At 42.8% G+C, this 21445-nt stretch overlaps 1 protein-coding gene across 1 annotated transcript in view; it reads right to left on the bottom strand.

Moving 5' to 3' along the window:
• LOC129843042 (calsyntenin-2-like) overlaps positions 1-21445 on the bottom strand; it is a 249928-nt gene that overhangs the window by 74488 nt on the left and 153995 nt on the right. Inside the window, exon 5 of the mRNA XM_055911770.1 lies at positions 337-522. Coding sequence (XP_055767745.1) covers positions 337-522 — 186 coding nt within the window. The remainder of the gene's footprint in view (positions 1-336; positions 523-21445) is intronic.

The raw sequence follows: 21445 nt of genomic DNA, 5'->3' as shown, positions 1-21445 counted from the left end.
TGTATTCTATTTGGTATCAGTTAATGACTATGGGAGGCTTTGAAAAGGCTCTTTAGCGGTGAACCATGCATATAGAGAGGGAGGGAGAGGGGGAGGGAGGCAGGGAGGGAGAGGGGGAGAGAGGGAGTTATGCATTCAGATAAGGGTCTAGCGAGTTTAACTGGTGTTCTTATTAAGAGTGTTGTAGTGTTGTAGTCATTTAGGGCGCTTCAGTCTGATGATTTCTGGACTGACTCTGTTCTGTTATGCAACGAATCTCTAATTGTAAATCAAGTGAAATACATTGACTTACCTATGACCATGTATAGAGAAATATGTATCCCATGAGGTACGTACCACAGAGTTTCTGCAGAGACTTCTCAGAGTAGGTCTCCCGGTCGCAGCCCTTCCCAATATGGCTGGTCTGTAGCTCCACCATGGTCCTCACTGAGGAGAGAGGTCCTCCACACGTCTCCAGATGCATCTTGGGAAACAACTGCTTGCTGCCAGTGCCTGGCTCATAGTCCACTCTTTTGTTCCAGCCTAGGAAAGTCACAAGACACAATGGTTAGGGGTGGGGGAGTGTGTGTGTGTGTAAGAGAGAGAATGAGAGAGAGAAATAAAGAGAGAGTAAGAGATAAGAGAGACTAACAGTAGAGGAGAATAAGAGAGGTGGAACCAGGAAGAGAACTAGTGTCAGTGTGATCTTGGATGTGAATATACGGTCCTTCGAGCTGGAGAACCGAAAATTGCATTGTCTGAAGATTTTCGCAATGTATGGTTTTGTGCCCATTCCTGCCTTGTAGGACCTCCATAAAAAGGCGACAGCCCATTCCAGAGTTTTATGCGGTCAATAAAATGTCTAATAATGTGAATCAATGGTGCTATCCACTGTACAGTATTGTGTTCACTAAATCACTGTGACATTAATAAAATGTAGAGTGTTCAGCCAGACCTGCTCGCTCACAGTGCAGCGTGTGTTTGTGTGCTTCCTAGTCACCTTGGTTACTGCATGCTTTAGTGTGTACAGAATGGTGTGTGTGTGTGTGTATTTGTGTGTTTTTCAGTTTGGGTATTTTGAGATGCACTACATTTCTATGTGTGTGTGTTAGTGTGTGTGTGTGTAGGGTGCGCATGGTGTGCTGTGTGTATTTGTAGTGTCTATTCTGCAGTGTGTGTAACTAAGAAAAACAGGCAGCCAGAGAGAGGCAGGCTGAAAGAACCATGCAGGCAGAGCTGAACAGAAACACTGACTGGATAAGAAGGGAAACAGCCTGTCGCTACCCTGTGGACTGTTAAATCTGTCACGTTCACTTCCTCACACACAAACACACACTCCCTGCGCTCGTTAACACACACACACACCACCAACAGCTGTTTGTTGCAGAAGCTGTGTGGTTGTTGTCTACCTGCTGTCTGCACTGCAACACAAACAGTTGTTTCTATTCCCTTCTCTCTGGAAAATTACGTTTCTTCTGGATTTCTTGTTTTTTTTTCTCTCCACATTTTATCAGTTGAGAAAGTGACTTGGCACATTTGGCTCATCAGAGTTCATATTCCCGCTCACATAGTAGTGCTGAGCGATTAGCGGTATTTGAGGTTCGGTTTCAGTTCGATTATGAAAACATGTCAGTTGTTGTGTATGTTACATTTGTTTTATCTGATGACTTTATTATTTCATTCCAAGTCATCATCTCATCTCTATAGAGCTGCTGCCTACGCTGTCTGACAAAATCACTATTTTACTAGTTCTTCAAAGTTAATAAGGCATACTTTTATGACTGCTGAATACCAACTATCAATCACTTAGATTATGTATTTTCAGGTAGAGATACTGTACCTCAGTTCATTTTGGTTAATCACTCAGCCCTATCATATAAGTTCATATTCCTTTTCATATAGGTTCATATACAGACTCATTACCATACTCATATAGAGGATGATTGAGGTCAGTGATGGCAAGGCGGTGAATGTGGGGCCCTGCCGGGACTCTGTGTGACTGAGCGGTTCCATTTGTGTCCCTGCTAAATCATTTACTCCTATTCATGAGGCACGGCATGGCGCCACAGCTCGCTCTGCCTCGCTCTGCCTCGCTACAAACACAGTTTCACACAGAAACAGACACAAACACAGACACACACGCATATTTCCCTTTTTTTTTACCCCCTTTTTCTCCCCAATTTCGTGATATCCAATTGGTAGTTACAGTCTTGTCTCATTGCTGCAACTCCCGTACGGACTCGGTAGAGGCGAAGGTCGAGAGCCGTGCTTCCTCCGAAACACAACCCAGCCAAACCGCACTGCTTCTTGACACAATGCCCGCCTAACCCAGAAGCCAGCCGCACCAATGTGTCGGAGGAAACACCGTACACCTGGCGACCGTGCACTGCTCCCCCGCCACAGGAGTCACTAGTGCGCGATGCGGACATCCCTGCCAGCCAAACCCTCCCCTAACTCCAACGACGCTGGGGCAATTGTGCGCCGCCCCATGGGTCTCCTAGTTGCGGCCGGATGCGACAGAGCCTGGACTTAAACCCAAAGTCTCTAGTGGCACAGCTAGCACTGCGAATCAGTGCCTTAGACCACTGCGCCACTCGGGAGGCCACACACATGCATATTGACAACACTCCACATACACTGCTGCTACTCTGTTTATTATCGATCCTGATTGCTAGTCACCTTAACCCCAACCTACATGTACATATTACCTCAATCACCTCAACTACCCCGTACCCCTGCACATTGGTTCGGTACCGGTACTCCTTGTATATAGCCTTGTTATTGTTATTTATTGTTAATATTTTCTATTTTTATTACCTTATTTTCTTACTTCCAACTCTGCATTGTTGGGAAAGGGCTCGTAAGTAAGCATTTCCCACTAAAGTCTATACCTGTTGTATTCAGTGCATGTCACAAATACAACTTGATTTGATTTGGAATACTGTGTGATGTTTCATTCCAACACAAAAATAAACCAATGGAACATGATGTAGTGACATGTAATGCTATGAGAGAGAGAAAACCTAACGCTTGTGTAACCCTGAACAACACGTTACTCCAGTCCTGTCAAGATGCAATATCAGAAGCATCCACAGCAAGGCATAGATGTTACACTGTAATACACTGTCTCTCATAGATGTTACACTGTAATACACTGACTCTCTTGGATGTTACACTGTAATACACTGTCTCTCATAGATGTTACACTCTAATACACTGCCTCTCATAGATGTTAAACTGTAATACACTTCCTCTCATAGATGTTACACTGTAATACACTGTCTCTCATAGATGTTACACTGTAATACACTGCCTCTCACAGATGTTACACTGTAATACACTGTCTCTCTTAGATGTTACACTGTAATACACTGCCTCTCATAGATGATACACTGTAATACACTGTCTCTCTTAGATGTTACACTGTAATACACTGCCTCTCATAGATGATACACTGTAATACACTGCCTCTCACAGATGTTACACTGTAATACACTGTCTCTCTTAGATGTTACACTGTAATACACTGTCTCTCACAGATGTTACACTGTAATACACTGTCTCTCATAGATGTTACACTGTAATACACTACCTCTAACAGATGATACACTGTAATACACTGTCTCTCATAGATGTTACACTGTAATACTATGTCTCTCATAGATGTTACACTGTAATACACTGCCTCTCACAGATGTTACACTGTAATACACTGTCTCTCACAGATGTTACACTGTAATACACTGTCTCTCATAGATGTTACACTGTAATACACTACCTCTAACAGATGATACACTGTAATACACTGCCTCTCATAGATGTTACACTGTAACATAGTCAATGAACTAATCACTGATCATAATCTTGATGTGATTGGCCTGACTGAAACATGGCTTAAGCCTGATGAATTTACTGTGTTAAATGAGGCCACACCTCTTGGTTACACTAGTGACCATATCCCCCGTGCATCCCGCAAAGGCGGAGGTGTTGCTAACATCTACGATAGCAAATTTCAATTTACAAAAAAAAAAAATGGCGTTTTCGTCTTTTGAGCTTCTAGTCATGAAATCTATGCAGCCTACTCAATCACTTTTTATAGCTACTGTTTACAGGCCTCCTGGGCCATATACAGCGTTCCTCTCTGAGTTTCCTGAATTCCTATCAGACCTTGTAGTCATAGCAGATCATATTCTAATTTTTGGTGATTTTAATATTCACATGGAGAAGTCCACAGACCCACTCCAAAAGTCTTTCGGAGCCATCATCGACTCAGTGGGTTTTGTCCAACATGTCTCTGGACCTACTCACTGCCACAGTCATACTCTGGACCTAGTTTTGTCCCATGGAATAAATGTTGTAGATCTTAATGTTTTTCCACATAATCCTGGACTATCGGACCACCATTTTATTACGTTTGCAATCGCAACAAATAATCTGCTCAGACCCCAACCAAGGAGCATCAAAAGTCATGCTATAAATTCTCAGACAACACAAAAATTCCTTGATGCCCTTCCAGACTCCTTCTGCCTACCCAAGGACGTCAGAGGACAAAAATCAGTTAACCACTTAACTGAGGAACTCAATTTAACCTTGCGCAATACCCTAGATGCAGTTGCACCCCTAAAAACGAAAAACATTTGTCATAAGAAACTAGCTCCCTGGTATACAGAAAATACCCGAGCTTTGAAGCAAGCTTCCAGGAAATTGGAACGGAAATGGCGCCACACCAAACTGGAAGTCTTCCGACTAGCTTGGAAAGACAGTACCGTGCAGTACCGAAGAGCCCTCACTGCTGCTCGATCATCCTACTTTTCCAACTTAATCGAGGAAAATAAGAACAATCCAAAATTTCTTTTTGATACTGTTGCAAAGCTAACTAAAAAGCAGCATTCCCCAAGAGAGGATGGCTTTCACTTCAGCAGTAATAAATTCATGAACTTCTTTGAGGAAAAGATCATGACCATTAGAAAGCAAATTACGGACTCCTCTTTGAATCTGCGTATTCCTCCAGGGCTTAGCTGTCCTGGATCTGCACAGCTCTGCGAGGGCCTGGGATCGGGAGAGACACTTAAGTGTTTTAGTACTATATCTCTTGACACAATGATGAAAATAATCATGGCCTCTAAACCTTCAAGCTGCATACTGGATCCTATTCCTACTAAACTGCTGAAGGAGCTGCTTCCTGTGCTTGGCCCTCCTATGTTGAACATAATAAACAGCTCTCTATCCACCGGATGTGTACCAAACTCACTAAAAGTGGCAGTGATAAAGCCTCTCTTGAAAAAGCCAAACCTTGACCCGGAAAATATAAAAAACTATCGGCCTATATCGAATCTTTCATTCCTCTCAAAAATTTTAGAAAAAGCTGTTGCGCAGCAACTCACTGCCTTTCTGAAGACAAACAATGTATACGAAATGCTTCAGTCTGGTTTTAGACCCCATCATAGCACTGAGACTGCACTTGTGAAGGTGGTAAATGACCTTTTAATGGCGTCAGACCGAGGCTCTGCATCTGTCCTCGTGCTACTAGACCTTAGTGCTGCCTTTGACACCATCGATCACCACATTCTTTTGGAGAGACTGGAAACCCAAATTGGTCTACACGGACAAGTTCTGGCCTGGTTTAGATCTTACCTGTCGGAAAGATATCAGTTTGTCTCTGTGAATGGTCTGTCCTCTGACAAATCAACTGTACATTTCGGTGTTCCTCAAGGTTCCGTTTTAGGACCACTATTGTTTTCACTATATATTTTACCTCTTGGGGATGTTATTCGAAAACATAATGTTAACTTTCACTGCTATGCGGATGACACACAGCTGTACATTTCAATGAAACATGGTGAAGCCCCAAAATTGCCCTCGCTAGAAGCCTGTGTTTCAGACATAAGGAAGTGGATGGCTGAAAACTTTCTACTTTTAAACTCGGACAAAACAAAGATGCTTGTTCTAGGTCCCAAGAAACAAAGAGATCTTCTGTTAAATCTGACAATTCATCTTGATGGTTGTAAAGTCGTCTCAAATAAAACTGTGAAGGACCTCGGCGTTACTCTTGACCCTGATCTCTCTTTTGACGAACATATCAAGACTGTTTCAAGGACAGCTTTTTTCCATCTACGTAACATTGCAAAAATCAGAAATTTTCTGTCCAAAAATGATGCAGAAAAATTAATCCATGCATTTGTTACTTCTAGGTTAGACTACTGCAATGCTCTACTTTCCGGGCTACCCGGATAAAGCACTAAATAAACTTCAGTTAGTGCTAAATACGGCTGCTAGAATCCTGACTAGAACCAAGAAATTTGATCATATTACTCCAGTGCTAGCTTCCCTACACTGGCTTCCTGTTAAGGCAAGGGCTGATTTCAAGGTTTTACTGTTAACCTATAAAGCGTTACATGGGCTTGCTCCTACCTATCTTTCCGAGTTGGTCCTGCCGTACATACCTACACGTACGCTACGGTCACAAGACGCAGGCCTCCTAATTGTCCCTAAAATTTCTAAGCAAACAGCTGGAGGCAGGGCTTTCTCCTATAGATCTCCATTTTTATGGAACAGTCTGCCTACCCATGTGAGAGACGCAGACTCGGTCTCAACCTTTAAGTCTTTACTGAAGACTTATCTCTTCAGTAGGTCATATGATTGAGTGTAGTCTGGCCCAGGAGTGTGAAGGTGAACGGAAAGGCTCTGGAGCAACGAACCGCCCTTGCTGTCTCTCCAGGGCCGGTTCCCCTCTCTCCACTGGGATTCTCTGCCTCTAACCCTGTTACTGGGGCTGAGTCACTGGCTTGCTGGTGCTCTTTCATGCCGTCCCTAGGAGGGGTGCGTCACTTGAGTGGGTTGAGTTACTGACGTGAACTTCCTGTCTGGGTTGGCGCCCCCCCTTGGTTGTGCTGTGGTGGAGACCTTTGTGGGCTATACTCGGCCTTGTCTCAGGATTGTAAGTTGGTGGTTGAGGATATCCCTCTAGTGGTGTGGGGGCTGTGCTTTGGCAGAGTGGGTGGGGTTATATCCTTCCTGTTTGGCCCTGTCCGGGGGTTTCTTCGGATGGGGCCACAGTGTCTCCTGACCGCTCCTGTCTCAGCCTCCAGTATTTATGCTGCAGTAGTTTATGTGTCGGGGGGCTAGGGTCAGTTGGTTATACCTGGAGTACTTCTCCTGTCTTATCCAGTGTCCTGTGTGAATTTAAGTATGCTCTCTCTAATTCTCTCGTTCTCTCTTTCTCTCTGAGAACCTGAGCCCTAGGACCATACGTCAGGACTACCGGGTATGCTGACACCTTGCTGTCCCCAGTCCGCCCGGCCTTGCTGCTAATCCAGTTTCAACTGTTTCTGCCTGCGGTTACGAAACCCCTACCTGTCCCAGACCTGCTGTTTTCAACTCTTAATGATCGGCTATGAAAAGCCAACTGAGATTTATTCCTGATTATTATTTGACCATGCTTGTCATTTATGAACATTTTGAAAATCTTGGCTCTCTCTAATTTTCTCCTTCTCTCTTTCTCTCGGAGGACCTGAGCCCTAGGACCATACGTCGGGACTACCGGCCGTGGTGACTCCTTGCTGCCCCCAGTCCACCTGGCCTTGCTGCTATTCCAGTTTCAACTCTTCTGCCTGCGGTTATGGAACCCCTACCTGTCCCAGACCTGCTGTTTTCAACTCTTAATGATCGGCTATGAAAAGCCAACTGAGATTTATTCCTGATTATTATTTGACCATGCTTGTCATTTATGAACATTTTGAAAATCTTGGCTCTCTCTAATTTTCTCCTTCTCTCTTTCTTTCTCTCGGAGGACCTGGGCCCTAGGACCATGCGTCGGGACTGCCGCCCGTGGTGACTCCTTGCTGTCCCCAGTCCGCCTGGCCTTGCTGCTATTCCAGTTTCAGCTGTTCTGCCTGCGGTTATGGAACCGCCACCTGTCCCAGACCTGTTGTTTTTCAACTCTTAATGATCAGCTATGAAAAGCCAACTGAAAATTATTCATGATTATTATTTGACCATGCTTGTCACTTATGAACATTTTTGAACATCTTGGCATAGTTCTGTTATAATCTCCACCCGGCACAGCCAGAAGAGGACTGGCCACCCCTCATAGCCTGGTTCCTCTCTAGGTTTCTTCCTAGGTTTTGGCCTTTCTAGGGAGTTTTTCCTAGCCACCGTGCTTCTACACCTGCATTCTAGCTGTTTGGGGTTTTAGGCTGGGTTTCTGTACAGCACTTCGAGATATTATCTGATGTACGAAGGGCTATATAAAATAAAATTGATTGATTGATTGATAATACACTGCCTCTCATAGATGTTACACTGTAATACACTGCCTCTCATAGATGTTACACTGTAATACACTGTCTCTCATAGATGTTACACTGTAATACACTGTCTCTCATAGATGTTACACTGTAATACACTGCCTCTCACAGATGATAAACTGTAATACACTGCCTCTCATAGATGTTACACTGTAATACACTGTCTCTCATAGATGTTACACTGTAATACACTGCCTCTCACAGATGATACACTGTAATACACTGCCTCTCATAGATGTTACACTGTAATACACAGTCTCTCATAGATGTTACACTGTAATACACTAACTCTCTTGGATGTTACACTGTAATACACTGTCTCTCATAGATGTTACACTCTAATACACTGCCTCTCATAGATGTTACACTCTAATACACTTCCTCTCATATATGTTACACTGTAATACACTGTCTCTCATAGATGTTACACTGTAATACACTGCCTCTCATAGATGTTACACTGTAATACACTGTCTCTCATAGATGTTACACTGTAATACACTGCCTCTCACAGATGATACACTGTAATACACTGCCTCTCACAGATGATACACTGTAATACACTGTCTGTCATAGATGTTACACTGTAATACACTGTCTCTCATAGATGTTACACTCTAATACACTGTCTCTCATAGATGTTACACTGTAATACACTGTCTCTCATAGATGTTACACTGTAATACACTGCCTCTCAAGGATGTTACACTGTAATACACTGTCTCTCATAGATGTTACACTGTAATACACTGTCTCTCATAGATGTTACATTGTAATACACTGCCTCTCATAGATGTTACACTGTAATACACTGTCTCTCATAGATGTTACACTGTAATACACTGCCTCTCATAGATGTTACACTGTAATACACTGTCTCTCATAGATGTTACACTGTAATACACTGCCTCTCATAGATGTTACACTGTAATACACTGTCTATCATAGATGTTACACTGTAATACACTGTCTCTCATAGATGTTACACTGTAATACACTGTCTCTCCTAGATGTTACACTGTAATACACTCTCTCTCATAGATGTTACACTGTAATACACTGCCTCTCATAGATGTTACACTGTAATACACTGCCTCTCATAGATGTTACACTGTAATACACTGCCTCTCATAGATGTTACACTGTAATACACTGCCTCTCACAGATGTTACACTCTAATACACTGTCTCTCATAGATGTTACACTGTAATACACTGCCTCTCATAGATGTTAAACCTGTAATACACTGCCTCTCATAGATGTTACACTGTAATACACTGCCTCTCACAGATGTTACACTGTAATACACTGTCTCTCATAGATATTACACTGTAATACACTGTATCTCATAGATGATACACTGTAATACACTGCCTCTCACAGATGTTACACTGTAATACACTGTCTCTCACAGATGTTACACTGTAATACACTGTCTCTCATAGATGTTACACTGTAATACACTACCTCTAACAGATGATACACTGTAATACACTGCCTCTCATAGATGTTACACTGTAACATAGTCAATGAACTAATCACTGATCATAATCTTGATGTGATTGGCCTGACTGAAACATGGCTTAAGCCTGATGAATTTACTGTGTTAAATGAGGCCTCACCTCTTGGTTACACTAGTGACCATATCCCCCGTGCATCCCGCAAAGGCGGAGGTGTTGCTAACATCTACGATAGCAAATTTCAATTTACAAAAAAAAAATGGCGTTTTCGTCTTTTGAGCTTCTAGTCATGAAATCTATGCAGCCTACTCAATCACTTTTTATAGCTACTGTTTACAGGCCTCCTGGGCCATATACAGCGTTCCTCTCTGAGTTTCCTGAATTCCTATCAGACCTTGTAGTCATAGCAGATCATATTCTAATTTTTGGTGATTTTAATATTCACATGGAGAAGTCCACAGACCCACTCCAAAAGTCTTTCGGAGCCATCATCGACTCAGTGGGTTTTGTCCAACATGTCTCTGGACCTACTCACTGCCACAGTCATACTCTGGACCTAGTTTTGTCCCATGGAATAAATGTTGTAGATCTTAATGTTTTTCCACATAATCCTGGACTATCGGACCACCATTTTATTACGTTTGCAATCGCAACAAATAATCTGCTCAGACCCCAACCAAGGAGCATCAAAAGTCGTGCTATAAATTCTCAGACAACACAAAAATTCCTTGATGCCCTTCCAGACTCCTTCTGCCTACCCAAGGACGTCAGAGGACAAAAATCAGTTAACCACTTAACTGAGGAACTCAATTTAACCTTGCGCAATACCCTAGATGCAGTTGCACCCCTAAAAACGAAAAACATTTGTCATAAGAAACTAGCTCCCTGGTATACAGAAAATACCCGAGCTTTGAAGCAAGCTTCCAGGAAATTGGAACGGAAATGGCGCCACACAAAACTGTAAGTCTTCCGACTAGCTTGGAAAGACAGTACCGTGCAGTACCGAAGAGCCCTCACTGCTGCTCGATCATCCTACTTTTCCAACTTAACCTGTTGGGGATGGGGGCGCTGTTTAGACTATTTATGCTAATGTGGCTAATTTTTTAAACGGCTTCCCACAAAATCCTTGATCGTACAATATGCATATTATTATTATTATTGGATAGAAAACAGTCTATAGTTTCTATAGGAGTTGAAATTTTGTCTCTAAGTGGAACAGAGCCCATTCTACAGCAATTTCCCTGACATGGAGTCAGATTTGAGAAACGTTGGCCACTTTTCTGAAGTCATTTAAAAGGGCTCTGTCGTTGCTATGACTATACGGACACTTCTTACGTCTTCCCCTGGATGCCTTTACGTGATGACGATTCCAACGGGCTCGATTGCTCGTTCACAGGCCCTACAAATGAAAAAAACCTTTAGCTAGCAAGTCTTTTCTTGCTGCGTAACGCGCGTGGAAGACACCGACCCTCTCCTGTTCCAAGCGTTAGTTTAGCCTGTTATATTTCTCCGGTCATCTTTTCACTCGTTATAGGAGTTACAAACATCACAAAGTAGTTAATTTAAAGCGTTTTATAGCAATTTATATCCGTTTAGTGCGATTTTGGGACATTTATTTTTGCAACGATGTGAAAAGTTGGACACGCTTTTCAGTTCATCCCGAACGTAGTTGACATTTCCACATGGCAAGAGGACAGCTTTCCACCAAAAGACGATTTCTCCCAAGAAAGGATCCTTTGCCCAAGATACTGATGGAAGAACAGCTCAAGGTAGGACATTTTTATTATGATAAATCGTGTTTCTGTCGAAACATTTTAGTGGCTTAGGACGCCATGTTTTTTGACGTAGCTTCGCTTGGCGCAAACTGTATTGAAAAGTAAGGATAAATTAAAAAATGTAATAACGCAATTGTATTAAGAATTAAATTGTCTATCAATCCCTGTCCACCCTATATTTTTTAGTCACGTTTATGAGTATTTATGTATAAGAGTAGATCACTGTCTAAGTGGCGCAAGGACGTTTTCTTTACCAGCTTGTCTACATTTCACATTGTCTAACCATGATTTTGGTGGCTAAATATAAACATTTTCGATCAAACTGTATATGCATGTTGTAATGTGATGTTACAGGAGTGTCATCGGAAGAATTCTGAGAAGGTTAGTGAAAAAATTAATATCTTTTGGCGATGTTGACTTTTATCGCTCACTTTGGCTAGAATCAATGCTGGGCTGCTAATTGCTATGTGCTAAGCTAATATAACGATTTATTGTGTTTTCGCTGTAAGACACTTAGAAAATCTGAAATATTGTCTGTATTCACAGGATCTGTGTCTTTCGATTCGTGTATGCTGTGTATTTTTACGAAATGTTTGATGATTAGTAGTTAGGTAAACACGTTGCTCATTGTAATTATTCTAGTCCATTTGTGATGGTGGGTGCAATTGTAAACTATGCCATATACCTGAAATATGCACTTTTTTCTAACAAAACCTATCCCATACCATAAATATGTTATCAGACTGTCATCTAATGAGTTTTTTTGTTGGTTAGGGGCTATAAATATCTTAGTTTAGCCGAATTGGTGATGGCTACTGGTGTTGGTGGACAAATAAAAGATGGTGGAATATGCTAATGTGTTTTTAGGTAATAGATGTACATCTTTACATATTGTGTCTTCCCTGTAAAACATTTTAAAAATCGGAAATGTTGACTGGATTCATAAGATCTGTGTCTTTCATTAGCTGTATTGGACTTTAATGTGTGAAAGTTAAATATTTAAAAAAATATTTTTTTTGAATTTCGCGGCACTGGTTTTTCAGTGGGGGGGGGGGGGGGAGTGCCGCTAGCGCCACGCTGATCCTAGACAGGTTAATCGAGGAAAATAAGAACAATCCAAAATTTCTTTTTGATACTGTTGCAAAGCTAACTAAAAAGCAGCATTCCCCAAGAGAGGATGGCTTTCACTTCAGCAGTAATAAATTCATGAACTTCTTTGAGGAAAAGATCATGACCATTAGAAAGCAAATTACGGACTCCTCTTTGAATCTGCGTATTCCTCCAGGGCTTAGCTGTCCTGGATCTGCACAGCTCTGCGAGGGCCTGGGATCGGGAGAGACACTTAAGTGTTTTAGTACTATATCTCTTGACACAATGATGAAAATAATCATGGCCTCTAAACCTTCAAGCTGCATACTGGATCCTATTCCTACTAAACTGCTGAAGGAGCTGCTTCCTGTGCTTGGCCCTCCTATGTTGAACATAATAAACAGCTCTCTATCCACCGGATGTGTACCAAACTCACTAAAAGTGGCAGTGATAAAGCCTCTCTTGAAAAAGCCAAACCTTGACCCGGAAAATATAAAAAACTATCGGCCTATATCGAATCTTCCATTCCTCTCAAAAATTTTAGAAAAAGCTGTTGCGCAGCAACTCACTGCCTTTCTGAAGACAAACAATGTATACGAAATGCTTCAGTCTGGTTTTAGACCCCATCATAGCACTGAGACTGCACTTGTGAAGGTGGTAAATGACCTTTTAATGGCGTCAGACCGAGGCTCTGCATCTGTCCTCGTGCTACTAGACCTTAGTGCTGCCTTTGACACCATCGATCACCACATTCTTTTGGAGAGACTGGAAACCCAAATTGGTCTACACGGACAAGTTCTGGCCTGGTTTAGATCTTACCTGTCGGAAAGATATCAGTTTGTCTCTGTGAATGGTCTGTCCTCTGACAAATCAACTGTACATTTCGGTGTTCCTCAAGGTTCCGTTTTAGGACCACTATTGTTTTCACTATATATTTTACCTCTTGGGGATGTTATTCGAAAACATAATGTTAACTTTCACTGCTATGCGGATGACACACAGCTGTACATTTCAATGAAACATGGTGAAGCCCCAAAATTGCCCTCGCTAGAAGCCTGTGTTTCAGACATAAGGAAGTGGATGGCTGAAAACTTTCTACTTTTAAACTCGGACAAAACAGAGATGCTTGTTCTAGGTCCCAAGAAACAAAGAGATCTTCTGTTAAATCTGACAATTCATCTTGATGGTTGTAAAGTCGTCTCAAATAAAACTGTGAAGGACCTCGGCGTTACTCTTGACCCTGATCTCTCTTTTGACGAACATATCAAGACTGTTTCAAGGACAGCTTTTTTCCATCTACGTAACATTGCAAAAATCAGACATTTTCTGTCCAAAAATGATGCAGAAAAATTAATCCATGCATTTGTTACTTCTAGGTTAGACTACTGCAATGCTCTACTTTCCGGCTACCCGGATAAAGCACTAAATAAACTTCAGTTAGTGCTAAATACGGCTGCTAGAATCCTGACTAGAACCAAGTAATTTGATCATATTACTCCAGTGCTAGCTTCCCTACACTGGCTTCCTGTTAACTTCTTGAGAATACAGGGGGTGCTGTTTTCGCATTAGCATAATTGCCTCTACAGATTAAACTGCCTCTTATTCAATTATTGCTGTTACTATATGCATACAACCATATACCATTGGATAGAAAACAAGCTATGGTTTCTAAAACCGTTTCAATTTTGTCTCTGAGTGAAACACAAGTCATTTGACAGCACTTTCCCTGAGCAAGAAGAAGATTGCAAGATGTGTATGCTCGCTTCAACGCTCTGCCTATATATGGTCACGCCACCTATGACCCGAAACACACTTCATTCGTCTTCCTCTGGGTGTCAGGAAGACGTCAGAGGAGAAATTTTTTGTTTATCTTGTACTGACGTGAAATAAGACCTATTTCTTTAGCGTGACCGACAACTTCCGGTTTTCTGAAACGCGCGTTTTAGAGGTGCAATTGTCTTTTGTTATGCTGACGTTACGGATGAAAACTATCTCCGTCTCGAAGTTTGTTTGATACATGTGACCATATCATCGTAATGTATGTTTTTTCAATATAGTTTAATCAGATTATTTGAATTTTTTCGGGAGTTTTGCCGTGTTCCGTTCTGTGAGTTTTTTAACTTTGGACAGAACCGTGCCAGTCGACCAGTACCCAGGCTAAATGAAGAGGGAAAGTTGCCATTGTGAATGGATTGAACGACTCATCAGGACTAAGGACACCTTGATCAACATTCTGATGAAAGATCAGCAATAGTAAGACCCAATTTACGATGTTATTTCATATATCTGTCGTGCATGTGAACTGGTCGGGCGCGCCCAGCTGGTTCTGGCTGGCGTGGCTATGCTAATTTAGCGCTACATTTTGTTTTCGCTATAAAACATTTAATAAATCTGAAATATTGTTTGGATTCACCAGATGTTGGGCTTTCAATATCTGTACGCTGTGTATTTTTTCTGAAATGTTTTAAGACAAGTAATTAGTTATATAACATTGGTCTCTGTAATTGTTCTAGCTGCATCAGCACTATATCAGATTGCAGCTGCAATGTAGAACTGTGATTTATACCTGAAAAATGCACATTTAAAAAAAAAAAACTATGCTATACCATAAATATGTTATCAGACTGTCAACTTATGAATTTGTTTGTTGGTTAGTGGCTATATATATTTTTCATTTAGTCGAATTAGTGATAGCTACTGACGCAGGAAAAAACTGTTGGAGTAAAAAAATGGTGTCTTTTGCTAACGTGTTTAGCTAATAGATTTACATATTGTGTCTTCCCTGTAAAACATTTTAAAAATCTGAAATGGTGGCTTTATTCACAAGATCTGTGTCTTTCATTGGGTGTCTTGGACTTGTGATTTAATGATATTTAGATGCTACTATTTAATTGTGACGCTATGCTAGCGATGCTAATCAGTGTGGGGGGGGTGGGGGGTGCTCCCGGATCCGGGTTAGGTACTCGGTAGAGGTTTTAAGGCAAGGGCTGATTTCAAGGTTTTACTGTTAACCTATAAAGCGTTACATGGGCTTGCTCCTACCTATCTTTCCGAGTTGGTCCTGCCGTACATACCTACACGTACGCTACGGTCACAAGACGCAGGCCTCCTAATTGTCCCTAAAATTTCTAAGCAAACAGCTGGAGGCAGGGCTTTCTCCTATAGATCTCCATTTTTATGGAACAGTCTGCCTACCCATGTGAGAGACGCAGACTCGGTCTCAACCTTTAAGTCTTTACTGAAGACTTATCTCTTCAGTAGGTCATATGATTGAGTGTAGTCTGGCCCAGGAGTGTGAAGGTCAACGGAAAGGCTCTGGAGCAACGAACCGCCCTTGCTGTCTCTCCAGGGCCGGTTCCCCTCTCTCCACTGGGATTCTCTGCCTCTAACCCTGTTACTGGGGCTGAGTCACTGGCTTGCTGGTGCTCTTTCATGCCGTCCCTAGGAGGGGTGCGTCACTTGAGTGGGTTGAGTTAATGACGTGAACTTCCTGTCTGGGTTGGCGCCCCCCCTTGGTTGTGCTGTGGTGGAGACCTTTGTGGGCTATACTCGGCCTTGTCTCAGGATTGTAAGTTGGTGGTTGAGGATATCCCTCTAGTGGTGTGGGGGCTGTGCTTTGGCAGAGTGGGTGGGGTTATATCCTTCCTGTTTGGCCCTGTCCGGAGGTTTCTTCGGATGGGGCCACAGTGTCTCCTGACCGCTCCTGTCTCAGCCTCCAGTATTTATGCTGCAGTAGTTTATGTGTCGGGGGGCTAGGGTCAGTTGGTTATACCTGGAGTACTTCTCCTGTCTTATCCAGTGTCCTGTGTGAATTTAAGTATGCTCTCTCTAATTCTCTCGTTCTCTCTTTCTCTCTGAGAACCTGAGCCCTAGGACCATACGTCGGGACTACCGGCCGTGGTGACTCCTTGCTGCCCCCAGTCCGCCTGGCCTTGCTGCTATTCCAGTTTCAACTCTTCTGCCTGCGGTTATGGAACCCCTACCTGTCCCAGACCTGCTGTTTTCAACTCTTAATGATCGGCTATGAAAAGCCAACTGAGATTTATTCCTGATTATTATTTGACCATGCTTGTCATTTATGAACATTTTGAAAATCTTGGCTCTCTCTAATTTTCTCCTTCTCTCTTTCTTTCTCTCGGAGGACCTGGGCCCTAGGACCATGTGTCGGGACTGCCGCCCGTGGTGACTCCTTGCTGTCCCCAGTCCGCCTGGCCTTGCTGCTATTCCAGTTTCAGCTGTTCTGCCTGCGGTTATGGAACCGCCACCTGTCCCAGACCTGTTGTTTTTCAACTCTTAATGATCAGCTATGAAAAGCCAACTGAAAATTATTCATGATTATTATTTGACCATTCTTGTCACTTATGAACATTTTTGAACATCTTGGCATAGTTCTGTTATAATCTCCACCCGGCACAGCCAGAAGAGGACTGGCCACCCCTCATAGCCTGGTTCCTCTCTAGGTTTCTTCCTAGGTTTTGGCCTTTCTAGGGAGTTTTTCCTAGCCACCGTGCTTCTACACCTGCATTCTAGCTGTTTGGGGTTTTAGGCTGGGTTTCTGTACAGCACTTCGAGATATTATCTGATGTACGAAGGGCTATATAAAATAAAATTGATTGATTGATTGATAATACACTGCCTCTCATAGATGTTACACTGTAATACACTGCCTCTCATAGATGTTACACTGTAATACACTGTCTCTCATAGATGTTACACTGTAATACACTGTCTCTCATAGATGTTACACTGTAATACACTGCCTCTCACAGATGATACACTGTGATACACTGCCTCTCATAGATGTTACACTGTAATACACTGTCTCTCGTAGATGTTACACTGTAATACAATGTCTCTCATAGATGTTACACTGTAATACACTGCCTCTCACAGATGATACACTGTAATACACTGCCTCTCATAGATGTTACACTGTAATACACTGTCTCTCATAGATGTTACACTGTAATACACTGCCTCTCACAGATGATACACTGTAATACACTGCCTCTCACAGATGATACACTGTAATACACTGTCTGTCATAGATGTTACACTGTAATACACTGTCTCTCATAGATGTTACACTCTAATACACTGTCTCTCATAGATGTTACACTGTAATACACTGTCTCTCATAGATGTTACACTGTAATACACTGCCTCTCAAGGATGTTACACTGTAATACACTGTCTCTCATAGATGTTACACTGTAATACACTGTCTCTCATAGATGTTACATTGTAATACACTGCCTCTCATAGATGTTACACTGTAATACACTGTCTCTCATAGATGTTACACTGTAATACACTGCCTCTCATAGATGTTACACTGTAATACACTGTCTCTCATAGATGTTACACTGTAATACACTGCCTCTCATAGATGTTACACTGTAATACACTGTCTCTCATAGATGTTACACTGTAATACACTGCCTCTCATAGATGTTAAACCTGTAATACACTGCCTCTCATAGATGTTACACTGTAATACACTGCCTCTCACAGATGTTACACTGTAATACACTGTCTCTCATAGATATTACACTGTAATACACTGTCTCTCATAGATGTTACACTGTAATACACTGCCTCTCATAGATGATACACTGTAATACACTGCCTCTCACAGATGTTACACTGTAATACACTGTCTCTCACAGATGATACACTGTAATACACTGTCTGTCATAGATGTTACACTGTAATACACTGTCTCTCTTAGATGTTACACTGTAATACACTGTCTCTCATAGATGATACACTGTAATACACTGCCTCTCACAGATGTTACACTGTAATACACCGTCTCTCTTAGATGTTACACTGTAATACACTGTCTCTCACAGATGTTACACTGTAATACACTGTCTCTCATAGATGTTACACTGTAATACACTACCTCTAACAGATGATACACTGTAATACACTGTCTCTCATAGATGTTACATTGTAATACACTGCCTCTCATAGATGTTTCACTGTAATACACTGTCTCTCTTAGATGTTACACTGTAATACACTGTATCTCATAGATGATACACTGTAATACACTGCCTCTCACAGATGTTACACTGTAATACACTGTCTCTCACAGATGTTACACTGTAATACACTGCCTCTCATAGATGTTACACTGTAATACACTGCCTCTCATAGATGTTACACTGTAATACACCTTCTCTCTTAGATGCTACACTGTAATACACTGTCTCTCACAGATGTTACACTGTAATACACTGTCTCTCATAGATGTTACACTGTAATACACTGCCTCTCACAGATGTTACACTGTAATACACTGCCTCTCATAGATGTTACACTGTAATACACTGCCTCTCACAATTGATACACTGTAATACACTGCCTCTCATAGAAGTTACACTGTAATACACTGCCTCTCATAGATGTTACACTGTAATACACTGTCTCTCATAGATGTTACACTGTAATACACTGCCTCTCATAGATGTTACACTGTAATACACTGCCTCTCACAGATGATACACTGTAATACACTGCCTCTCATAGATGATACACTGTAATACACTGCCTCTCATAGATGTTACACTGTAATACACTGTCTCTCATAGATGTAACACTGTAATACACTGCCTCTCATAGGTGTTACACTGTAATACACTGCCTCTCATAGATGTTACACTGTAATACACTGCCTCTCACAGATGCCATACTGTAATACACTACCTCAAATAGTGTCACCAGAAAAGACCCTCGATATTTATAGGAAAAGAGCATCAGGCTCATTTACCTACACTTTCACCATCTTTTGAAGTTCCTCATAACTTATTTAATATGTAGTCTAATAAACTGCATGCTTTCCCAAGTCGTAGTGGGAGGAACACACACCATATCATCGTTTGACTCCATGTTTACTTTGATATCAAGGTTATTATATCAATATTGCCCATAACTGTGTGTGTGTGTGTGTGTGTGTGTGTGTGTGTGTGTGTGTGTGTGTGTGTGTGTGTGTGTGTGTGTGTGTGTGTGTGTGTGTGTGTGTGTGTGTGTGTGTGTGTGTGTGTGTGTGTGTGTGTGTGTGTGTGTGTGTGTGTGTAGGAATGTTGACAGTGTGTTTGAGTATGTCAGGCACCATAATTACTGTAAGTCTCCTCAACCTAGTTCTTCCATCAGCCCAGGAACATTTTTATTTTAAAGAGCACTCTCTCCCTCTTTACCCTGTCCTCTCTCCCTCTTTACTCTGTCCTCTCTCCCTCTTTACCCTGTCCTCTCTCCCTCTTTACCCTGTCCTCTCTCCCTCTTTACCCTGTCCTCTCTCCCTCGTTACCCTGTCCTCTCTCCCTCTTTACCCTGTCCTCTCTCCCTCTTTACCCTGTCCTCTCTCCCTCTTTACCCTGTCCTCTCTCCCTCTTTACCCTGTCCTCTCTCCCTCTTTACTCTGTCCTCTGTCCTCTCTCCCTCTTTACCCTGTCCTCTCTCCCTCTTTACCATGTCCTCTCTCCCTCTTTACCCTGTCCTCTCTCCCTCTTTACTCTGTTCTCTCTCCCTCTTTACCCTGTCCTCTCTCCCTCTTTACCCTGTCCTCTCTCCCTCTTTACCCTGTCCTCTCTCCCTCTTTACCCTGTCCTCTCTCCCTCTTTAACCTGTCCTCTCTCCCTCTTTACCCTGCCCTCTCTCCCTCTTTACCCTGTCCTCTCTCCCTCTTTACTCTGTCCTCTCTCCCTCTTTACCCTGTCCTCTCTCCCTCTTTACCCTGTCCTCTCTCCCTCTTTACTCTGTCCTCTCTCCCTCTTTACCCTGTCCTCTCTCCCTCTTTACCCTGTCATATCTCCCTCTTTACCCTGTCTTCTCTCCCTTCTTACCCTGTCCTCTCTCCCTCTTTACCCTGTCCTCTCTCCCTCTTTACTCTGTCCTCTGTCCTCTCGCCCTCTTTACCCTGTCCTCTCTCCCTCCTTACCCTGTCCTCTCTCCCTCTTTACCCTGTCCTCTCTCCCTCTTTACCCTGTCCTCTCTCCCTCTTTACTCTGTTCTCTCTCCCTCTTTACCCTGTCCTCTCTCTCTCTTTACCCTGTCCTCTCTCCCTCTTTACCCTGTCCTCTAACCTCTTTACCCTGTCCTCTCTCCGACTTTACTCTGTCCTCTCTCCCTCTTTACCCTGTCCTCTCTCCCTCTTAACTCTGTCCTCTCTCCCTCTTTACCCTGTCCTCTCTCCCTCTTTACCCTGTCCTCTCTCCCTCTTTACTCTGTCCTCTCTCCCTCTTTACCCTGTCCTCTCTCCCTCTTTACCCTGTCCTATATCCCTCTTTACCCTGTCCTCTCTCCCTCCTTACCCTGTCCTCTCTCCCTCTTTACCCTGTCCTCTCTCCCTCTTTACTCTGTCCTCTGTCCTCTCGCCCTCTTTACCCTGTCGTCTCTCCCTCCTTACCCTGTCCTCTCTCTCTCTTTACCCTGTCCTCTCTCCCTCCTTACTCTGTCCTCTCTCCCTCTCTACCCTGTCCTCTCTCTCTCTTTACCCTGTCCTCTCTCCCTCTTTACCCTGTCCTCTCTCCCTCCTTACCCTGCCCTCTCTCCCTCTTTACCCTGTCCTCTCTCCCTCTTTACCCTGTCCTCTCTCCCTCTTTACCCTGTCCTCTCTCCCTCTTTACCCTGTCCTCTCCCTCTTTACCCTGTCCTCTCCCTCTTTACCCTGTCCTCTCTCTCTCTTTACCGTGTCCTCTCTTCTCTTTACCCTGTCCTCTCTCCCTTTTTACCCTGTCCTCTCTCCCTCTTTACCCTGTCCTCTCTCCCTCTTTACCCTGTCCTCTCTCCCTCTTTACCCTGTCCTCTCTCCCTCTTTACCCTGTCCTCT

This window comes from Salvelinus fontinalis, unplaced genomic scaffold (genome assembly GCF_029448725.1).
Source record: "Salvelinus fontinalis isolate EN_2023a unplaced genomic scaffold, ASM2944872v1 scaffold_0093, whole genome shotgun sequence".
Taxonomy (NCBI): domain Eukaryota; kingdom Metazoa; phylum Chordata; class Actinopteri; order Salmoniformes; family Salmonidae; genus Salvelinus; species Salvelinus fontinalis.
This window is presented reverse-complemented; position numbering and strand designations above follow the sequence as displayed.